Source organism: Cervus elaphus, chromosome X, assembly GCF_910594005.1.
Source record: "Cervus elaphus chromosome X, mCerEla1.1, whole genome shotgun sequence".
Taxonomy (NCBI): domain Eukaryota; kingdom Metazoa; phylum Chordata; class Mammalia; order Artiodactyla; family Cervidae; genus Cervus; species Cervus elaphus.
Genome location: NC_057848.1, coordinates 176,506,439 through 176,516,312, shown reverse-complemented (window position 1 = coordinate 176,516,312; position 9,874 = coordinate 176,506,439). Strand labels below are relative to the sequence as shown.

The 9,874-nt window shown below is 42.2% G+C and overlaps 1 protein-coding gene across 1 annotated transcript; it reads left to right on the top strand.

Moving 5' to 3' along the window:
• The first annotated feature begins 356 nt into the window (after positions 1-356).
• On the top strand, positions 357-6,995 carry LOC122690839 (allergen Bos d 2-like). Its single transcript, XM_043897826.1, has 7 exons — positions 357-516; positions 1,012-1,151; positions 1,345-1,415; positions 3,299-3,406; positions 4,710-4,811; positions 4,984-5,020; positions 6,731-6,995. The coding sequence occupies exons 1-6, from the start codon at positions 436-438 to the stop codon at positions 4,998-5,000; spliced, it is 519 nt and encodes a 172-aa protein (XP_043753761.1). The 5' UTR covers positions 357-435; the 3' UTR covers positions 5,001-5,020; positions 6,731-6,995.
• Positions 6,996-9,874: the final 2,879 nt, after the last annotated feature.

The window sequence follows — 9,874 nt, the reverse complement described above, 5'->3', positions numbered from 1 at the left end:
TTTAGTTTTAGAAAAGAAGCTTAAACTGACTGCTTCAGTGCTAAATCAATAACATAGGAGTTGGGGCTCTGTGTCTAGGAATGTTTGTCCCATTTTGGAATCTGAGGATACAAAGTAACATACATATCACTGTGCTTGAAATATTTCATACGTGCTGTGATTTCTCATCTAGACTGAAGGCCAAATGTCTAAATATACTTATGCTTCTCTTAAAATTAATACATTTATTAAAAACCACAGATTGCGAAAAAAGCTCAGCTGCCAACCAGGATATCAGATTACATCAATGCAACCAAGGTTTTATAAATAATCACTATTTGGTAATTACATATTGTGCCAAGAGATGTGTCCTATAAACAGCAGAAACAATTCACAACCACTTCAAAACTGGGAAACCGTCAGATTCTGTAGAGGACGAATCAATAGACTCACAAGATGAAGGCTGTGTTCCTGACTCTTCTCCTTGGCCTGGTTTGTGCTGCCCAAGAAGCCCCAGCTCAGCCAGAAGCCTCAGAGGTACCCAAATTCTGCTGATCTGGAAGAAGGTGTTGGTGTGAGTGTGACAGAGAAAGATAGTCTTGTTAACATGGATGACCAGCTTGTGTACGTATGTATATGTGTACATACACACACATACTCTGATACACATATCTACATGAGCATAATACAACACTCTATCTTCCTGATCTTTGTATGTTTTTTTCATCTGATTTGTCTGTATGTAAGAAAAATAAAAGCTAATATGCTATCATTTAGGGAGTTATGATTTGTCATGGTTTTAATGGTATTGTTTTAGCTATTTCAAGAGACTCTCAATTTTATTCTTTCTGCTTGAATGTGAATCATTATTTCATTTCACATCTAATCTGCAAGGTAGGAGGTGGAACACTACTTTGCTTAATAAGATTGACTTTACTTCTCTTCCGAGGTAAACGCAAATGCAAAGATTGTGCTGGGTGTTGGTGGAAAACATGTAGCCAGACTGATGTTTATGCAGACCTTCCTTGTTAGATTACGGGAAACTGGTACACCATTTACATGGCTGCGGATAACAAGGAGAAGATTGAGGAAGGAGGCCCACTGAGGACATACTTCCGTCGATTTGAATGCATTGACAACTGTGAAAAACTGTCCATTAGTTTTATTCTCACGTAAGCACAATCTGGCCCAACTAAAAACGGGAAGACTGTTGAATTCTATCATGGAGTTCGGTCTCCAACGTGCACTGAATGGTGGGGGTGATGCAAGTGAAGAAGAGTGTGTGAACCCTGTTCATGGAAGGGTGACCTCCAGCGCTGGGGAACGGATAGTGACGAAGGAATGTCTTGTGTGTTTGTTTTCCAGGAATTATGATAGCTGCACCTTAATCACAGTAGTGGCGCAGAGAGGAGAAGGAAATGTTTACCATGTAGATTGTGAGTAGGCAAGCTTTGTCAATGTGTGTGTCTCCTCAATTTGAGTCACTAAGTCATGTCTGATTGTATGTGACCCCACGGACTGAAACATGCCAGGCTTCCCTGTCCTCCACTGTGTCCTGGAGTTTGGTCAGACTCACCTCCATTGAGTGACGTCATCCAACCATCTCGCCCTCTGTCACCCTCTTCTCCTCCTGTCCTTAATCTTTCCCTCATCAGGGTCTTTTCCAATGAGTCAGCTCATCCCATCAGGTGCACAAAGTATTAGAGCTTCAGCTTCAGAATCAGTCCTTCCAGTGAACATTCAGGGTTGTTTTCCTAGAGGATTGACTAGTGTGATCTCCTTGCAGCCCAAGAGACTCCAGGAGTGGGTAGTGATTTCCTTCTCTAAGGAATCCTGCCAACCCAAGGACAAAAGCCAGGCCTCTTGCATTTCACACAGATTCGTTACCATCTGAGCCACCAGGAAACCCAAAACCATGGACCCTGTTCAGATCGATGGTCTTGGCCCCATCTAAGACAACTAGATGTCTGGACTTGTGTATATTTTCCCTATTCATTACAAATGCCAGCTTGGGAAAGACATTAAATTTTCCAGGCATTAATTCTGCACCAGAAAACTAGTGTAAGGTCCAGTTTGGAAGGTGTCATTGATGGATTCTGAGAAATGCCCCAGAACAAAGATTCCCCATGTTCCTCTGACATGGGGAAGTGTAAACAGCTACCTAAGATTGCAACAATCCATTAATATTTTTTTTTTTTACATGCATGTGTCTGTGCTCAGATGCTCAGTCTTGACTCACTCTTAACGACCCCATGGACTATAGGCTACAGGTTCTTCTGTTCATGGGATATTCCTGGCAAGAATACTGGAGGGGGTTGCCATTTCCTCCTCCAGGGATATTCCTGACCTGGGGATCAAAGGGACATCTCAGGCATCTCCAGCACTGACAGGCAGATTCTTTACAGCTGAGCCCCCAGGGAAGCCACTTATTTAAGCTCACAAGATCAAAATTGCTTTAACTAAAGAGATTCTTTAAATATTAAAAGTTTTTACTGGCCTGATGAAGAAGTGGAACCTGATTAAATTAAATGCCACAGAAATGTATGGGGATGAAGTAACAGAAAAATTTCAAAATAATTTTATGTAATTTGAAAACAAAAGGAGACTAGCACATATTTCTACCTCTATTGTTTGCAATACTGGAAAGAATTTCCATATACCAATGCTGTAACATTGAGTGATTAAATGTCTACATATTTGATTTTTCAAACAGAATATGTGCAATGGAGCATTCTGATTTGATCTGCTGCATGTTTTTTAATTTCCAATGTGGACATGCAGCCATAGGGACTAAATAAGAATCACTTCAGAGAATATATCTCCAGCATTTGGCAATTGCCTCATTTCTAGCTCTTTTATCACCCTCTCTACTAGGAAATAAATTTAGTTTATCTATTAATTTTTATTTTAACATGATTTGCTTAAATTTAGAGAATACCTTTGTAATCAGGAATGTACTGGTAAATGCGGTCACAAAATTCCTGAAAAGTTAATAGTCATCTTTAACGGTAAACTCTTATGAGCTGGTATGAGATGGTTCAGGTCCACAACCCACTATAGTTGCAAGAAGCAACTTCACTATCATTCACAGACTGTTCAGTCTAGCAGACTGGAAGTTTTTACTATCATCAGAAGAGAGTCATGTGGAGAAAGCTTTCCTAGTTCACTAGCTGTCTTAACTGTTTCTTACAACACACCCACTATAAATGTCATTTCGACAAAGGTCACCATCAGAGGTATGGGAAGAATAACGGATGTCCAGATGAAAAGGAAAGTAGTTAATTGTATTGAGGTTTGAACTTATGTTTCTCTGTCACAGACATGGGTAAAAATTCTGTGCAACTGATCCCCGTATCACAAACCATGTTGGTATTCTATGCTCAAAACTTTGATGGAGAGAAGACCACAAAAGTGACTTATGCCGTCGGTATGTACTGCAGCTCATTCTATGCGAACTAGTCATGTTAATATTATCAGTATTTTTGTATTGAGAGCAGAAGACATTACACATTGTACATTTTATTAGGCACACTGCACCAGACATGTACTCACATGGGAGAACTCAGACTTCATGTGACGTGAGTCAGAGCTGCCCAAAGGTTGCCTAACAGGAACCTGAACAAATGTATCCACTGGCCATCTTACTATGTGGCTTTTTAAAAAATTAGATACACTCATCCTGGAGGTGCACAAAAATAACCCAGGATGGGCCATGGGATTCTTGTTGAATATCACATGTTGGAGCTGCCAGATTCTGACACCAACGTGAACCAAGGTTTCAAATTGAGATTAGCAGACTCACAGTGCCCGATCGTGAGTGCATTCATCTCCATCACAAATGCTTTATTCTTTGTCACAATTGTTAAGATAAACCCTGACACCTGAATTAATGCTCTGGAAAAAACACTGGATCATACTGAATCCTTCAGAGGCATGTGGTCAGGCATGTGAATCATGGGCCACGCGGCCAATCCCACAGGGAAACTGCCTGGTGCCTTTATCCTTTCTGATATGAAATACACGTTGGGACCGGGTAGGGGGAGTGTCTGGTGTCTGAGGATGCCAAAGCCCGAGTTTTCCCCCTCAGTACCATGTGTGATGAGATTAGTGCTTGGTGAATGTTCAAATCATTTCTCCCTCATTTTGTGAATATTGTTGCTCAGTCGCTAAGTTCTGCCTGACTCTGTGACCTCATGGACTGCAGCATGCCAGGCTCCTTGGTCTTCCACTCTGTCCCAGAGTTTGTTCAAACTTATTCTCATCTAGACAGTGCTGCTCTCTAACCACTCCGTTGACTGGAGATCATGAAAACCCCAGAGACGCAGTTCTAGGATGTAGACAAAGGGGACAGGAACAGGTAGCGTTGGGAAGAACTGAGTTTCTAAGTCCACCATGACCTCCTCAGATGTTCCACTAGAGACAGCATTGACTCGGGGCTGCTGAAGCTCACAGGTGAATGGTCTGCAGTTCTCTCAGTAGTTGTGAGAACTGGAACGTGAGAAAATGGAAACTATGTGGAGTCTACCCTGCCTTGGACCCATCTGAAGACCTGTATGCACACATGGGCACCTCTGTAGAAAATTCCCTGGTGAGCAGGGTTTAGGTGATGGAGGAGGGAAGTGGTCATGCTGAGACTCACTGGACACTACAGATAAGAGCCGGGGGACACTCGGTAACCAATGAAGGATTCTGACGCACACCTCTTCTGCCCTGTTTGCTATGAAATCCAGGCAAAGGAGACAGTTTGAGTCAAGAAGATATTCAGAAGTATGAGGAAATGAACAACGAAAGGGGCATTCCAAATGAAAATACAGAAGATGGCGCCCATACAGGTAAAGAAAGCCCTGAGGACAGTGGGCGTCAGAAATGAGAACACATCACAAGGATGCTTGATTCAAATTCCCTGCTCCCTCAGGCATCTTTCATGCAGCTTGTCATGACATAATTATCTGACGTAGAGGCGTATCAATGATCATTTTTGCCCTCATTCATTCTCTTTCGCAGACCACTGTCCCAAATAAGAACTGAGAACCTCCGTTGGGTGAGTAGTAGCATGACACCTAACAACACTGAGTCTTCTTTAGTAGTTTAAGGCTCCCCCCCCCCCCCCCCCCCCCGGTGGCATACTGCTTTGAGAATGGGCTAGATACACAATTGGCTATTACTCAACCATGACAAAGACTGAAATAATGCCCTGCAGCAACGTGGATGGACCCAGAGATAATCGATAAGAAACAAAGAGAAAGGCACATATCATATGATATCCCTTACATGGGGAATACTAAATATGACACAAAGGAACTATTAAAGAAACAGAAACAGACTCAAGACACAGAAGACAGAATATGGTTACCAAAGTGATAACTGGGGGGAGGGACGAATTGGGAGTTTGGGTTTAAGAGATACATACTGCTAAACATAAAATAAACAACTAGAATCTGCTGTGGAGCACAGAAATCTATATGACTGACTTGTAATAATCTGCAAAGAGAATAATCTAGAAAGGTACATATTTACCTACATATATGTATCACTGAGGGCTTCCCTGGTAGCTCAGTACAAAGAATCTGCCCGCTGATGCAGGGGATGCACGTCATACAATAGGTAATGACCAGCCACTCCAGTATCATTGCCTAGAAAATGTCAAAGACAGAGGCATCTGCAGACGTCCCATAGGAACACAGGAGTGGGACACGACTTGGCAGTTAAACAAAAATAACAAATGTATGCATAAAGCACTCTGCTGTGCCCCTGAAGCAAACACAGCATTGCACATCAACTACGTTTCAATAAAACTTTATCTAAAAAAAAAAAATAGGATCATAAAATCATCCACTTTGCCAAGTGGCAAAGGCTAGGGCTTCCATTAATGTTTGGATGTAAGTATCTAAACACTCACGCTGGCCTAGACCCCAGAGTGACACGTTTTGCAGACAAAGGAGATTGTGTGAAGCCCTGAACTGTGAAACATGATGAACTCTGAGGGAATCCCAGTGTGAATGATCTTGCAGCCACATCTTTATGATTGTAAGAAAGTTTTACAGAAGATGTAAGCAGCATAGGCAACCCAGTACATAGTCCCCTACATCTCAGACATGTGCATATGTAACTTACTAACTCTCATCATAAGACTGGATACCACGTTGCTCACAGCTAGTTTCACTTCAGTTCAGTCGCTCAGTTGTGTCCAACTCTGCGACCCCATGGCCAGCAGCATGGCAGGCCTCCCTGTCCATCACCAACTCCCAGAGTTTACTCAAACTCACGTCCATTGAGTCAGTGATGCCATCCAACCATCTCATCCTCTGTCGTCCCCTTCTCCTCCCACCTTCAATCTTTCCCAGCATCAGGGTCCTTTCCAATGAGTCAGTTCTTCGCATAAACTGACCAAAGTATTGGAGTTTCAGCTGCAGCATCAGTCCTTTCAATGAATATTCAGGACTAATTTCCATTAGGATGTACTGGTTGGATATCCTTGCAATCCAAGGGAATCTCAAGAGTCTTCCTCAACAGCACAGTTGAAAAGCTTCAATACATCAGCGCTCAACCCTCTTTATATTCCAACTCTCACACCCATACATGACTACTAGGAAAACCATAGCTTTACTAGATAAACACCAAGCAGCAATTCTATGCAAACCCCAAGGGCAGTCACATGAAGGGACTTCTGTGAAATGGGTCTTCTTGTAGGGGAATTTCTCACTGCTTCCACCAGTAACTGTTTGTATGTTCTCTTTCATTCTCTGACCAGCATCATGTTGATCCTAATCATCTCAACAACATCTTAAATTTTTTCATGTTTAATGAAGAAAATGAAATAAGAATATGAGAAGCATCGCATCACTAATGTGTCACAATCATCCACATGAAGATTAGAGATCTTTTCCTTGAAATCGTCCTTTCTTCTCTCCCAGGAAATCATGATTCTGGCCCCATGGTTTTCCTGCCAAAAATCTCCTCTCCTCTTGCTGATGTTACTGAATTCCTAAACTGTTCAATAAAATGATTAGTACGCATATGTGTCCATAAAGAAAGATGCCATATTTGCAGATGCTAAAAATATGCAAATACAACTATGTAGAAAATTGAGTATACCATGGTGTAAACACTGCAAGTATCTTGGCAAGAAGAGAGAATAAACCACAGATTCTAATTTACTCTGAGCTTCCCTTGTGGCTCAGCTGGTAAAGAATCCACCTGCAATGCGGGAAAACTGGGTTGGATCTCTGGGTTGGGAAGAACCCCAGAGAAGGCCATGTATACCCACTCCAATATTCTGGCCTGGAGAATTCATGGACTGTATAGTCCATGGGGTGGCAAAGAGTCCGCCATGACTGAGCAACTTTCTCTTTTATTAATTTTATTCAGTAATATGAGGTTCCCACCAGATGTCATGTAAGCGATGGGACTGGTTAGACAGACAATTTCAAATAGCACCTGTGCTTTCATAACTGGTATCAAAAAACAACTCAATTCTGTGATTAAGCAGTGCTCATCTGCTGTGGGGTTGCTGGTAGTGGTAAGGATTTAGCACAATGCAATGTTACAGGGGTTTCCCAGGTGGTTGCACTGGTTTAGAACATGCTGACAGAGGCAGATCACACAGGACACCTGGGACCCTTCCCTGGGTTGGGATGATCCCCTGGAGAGGGGAATGGCAACCCACTCCAGTATTCTTGCCTGGAGATTCCCGTGGACAGGGGAGCCTTGCAGGCCATGGGGTCCATGGGGTCTCAAAGAGTCAGACACTATTTATTGATTGAGCACACATACACACACAACATAAGTGAACAGTAACTACTCAAGAAAGAGCACTGAGGTTGGATACAAGGCACCAGGTATGTGGTGTCTTATTTGGGTTCAGCTCCAACCCGGAAGCAGAGGCTTTGCTGCCAGTGGAGCTGATGAGTGATCTGTAGCTGTTCAGTCACTCATCAGGGGTGTTTTAAAATAACAGTCATTCATTGGTGCCTAACGACAGGGAGCAAAGGAGCCTCGTGGGAACACACAATGGTCATGCCACTGGACCAGACAAGAGACTCAGTCCATTTCAGTTCAGTTCAGTTCAGTCGCTCAGTTGTGTCTGACTCTTTGCAACTCCATAGACTGCAGCTCGCCAGGCCTCCCCGTCCATCACCAACCCCCGGAGTTTACTCAAACTCATGCCCATCGAGTCGGTGATGCCATCCAGCCAGCTCATCCTCTGTCGTCCCCTTCTCCTCCTGCCCCCAATCCCTCCCAGCATCAGGGTCTTTTCCAATGAGTCAGCTCTTCACATGAGGTGGCCAGAGTATTGGAGTTTCAGCTTCAGCATCAATCCTTCCAATGAACACCCAGGACTGATCTCCTTTAGGTAGTTCAGTTTATATTCAGAGCTCGGATGGTCATGACCAGGCCAATCTAAGATGCTGGCAGAGAAGTCTAGAATAATAAAGACAGAGGCAAAGTAAAGAGAAAGAAAAGAATACATGCAGTTCTGTCTTCCTTCGAGAATACAAAAAGACAATCTGCCTTCTGCTCCATTTTCGTACTTAATGCAGTCGCTGTATGGCTGGGTTTAAGTCTGGTATTTCTCAGGCCTCTAAGTATATATATATACACACATATATAGTATAAATACTCCATATACAATGTGTATGTTGTGTCCAACTCTTTGCGACCCCATGGACTGTAACCCACCAGGCTCCTCTGTTCATGGAGTTCTCCAGGCAGGAATACTAGAGTGGGTTGCTACTTCCTTCTCCCCATATACAACAGACTCTATCTATAATGAGCTATACCTATAATAAATTATATCTACAATAAATTATATGTTATACACTAATTAATTATATTAAAGCATCAAATACTTTTCATGGTTTGAAACTGCCTGTATATGTCTTGGAGGAACAAACTCTTTAATCAACTCCTTTTATTTAATAGAACTGTAATGCCTAGAATTACAGTGATGAAAACAGTGTGTGTGTGTGTGTGTGTTAGTTTCTGTTTGTCTGTGTGTGTGTCTATGTGTCTGTGTGCCTGTGTCTTTGTGTGTCCGTGTGTGTGTGTGTGCGTGTTTGTGTGTGTGTGCATGCCATTTTTCTTGGTTCTGGACTGAAACCCATGGGGAAAACTCTGTAGCTGATGAGAACAGAACACTCCCAGACTGCACACAGACACCACACGTGCTACACTTTACAGACGTTTCTCTAATAACCTGACGAGTGAAGGGGTGACTTTTCTCGAGCACAGAAGGACTCAGAATTTCCATAATCACTCACAAGGCCAGCAGGAAGTGGGGGTGTGGTCAGGAGACGGGAGGTCATGAATCGCTGAGTTGGGGTGACAGTTGCTGCCACTTATTCCTTGAGTAATCATTACCAGGCAGTAAACACCTCACCATCGTTCCCAACACACTAGATCCTTTGGAGACAGTGCGTCTGGAAAGGGGGAGCCATTTCTTCCATTCATGTGCAAAGTAAGATCAATTTTTTTTTTAAACTAAGTAAGGTTCATTAATTAGTTGAAATTCAAAGTTTTTTAGGTTCCAAAACATATTTAAGGATTCACTCACAGGATGGTGGGCCATTTCCTGACTCTGTAATTCTTCTCCACAGAGAATAAGAATATAAGAGAGACACAGGTTTATATATCAAGTATGTGTTACACCAGATGGATTTAATAAATATGCCATTTCCTAAATATACCATAAATAGAAATGTAACTTTATGGTTTATTTATTTATAAATACAGAAGTAAATTTCCATAAAACTTGCAATATAAACTTATGAATATTATATCATTATAAATGGATACAGGGTTGAGTGTTATCAACAGCTACTATAATAACACTGTGTAGTTGTCCTTGTACATATATTTAATGTTTAATGAATCATGAATAATTGTGAGATTCACA

What these genes read in the sequence shown, in the direction of transcription:
- LOC122690839 (XM_043897826.1), top strand. Translation starts at nt 436, where the DNA reads ATGAAGGCTGTGTTCCTGACTCTTCTCCTTGGCCTGGTTTGTGCTGCC. An exon ending in CTCAGCCAGAAGCCTCAGAG is followed by an intron (nt 517 to 1,011) that starts GTACCCAAATTC and finishes CTTCCTTGTTAG; the next exon opens with ATTACGGGAAACTGGTACAC. An exon ending in TCCATTAGTTTTATTCTCAC is followed by an intron (nt 1,152 to 1,344) that starts GTAAGCACAATC and finishes TTTGTTTTCCAG; the next exon opens with GAATTATGATAGCTGCACCT.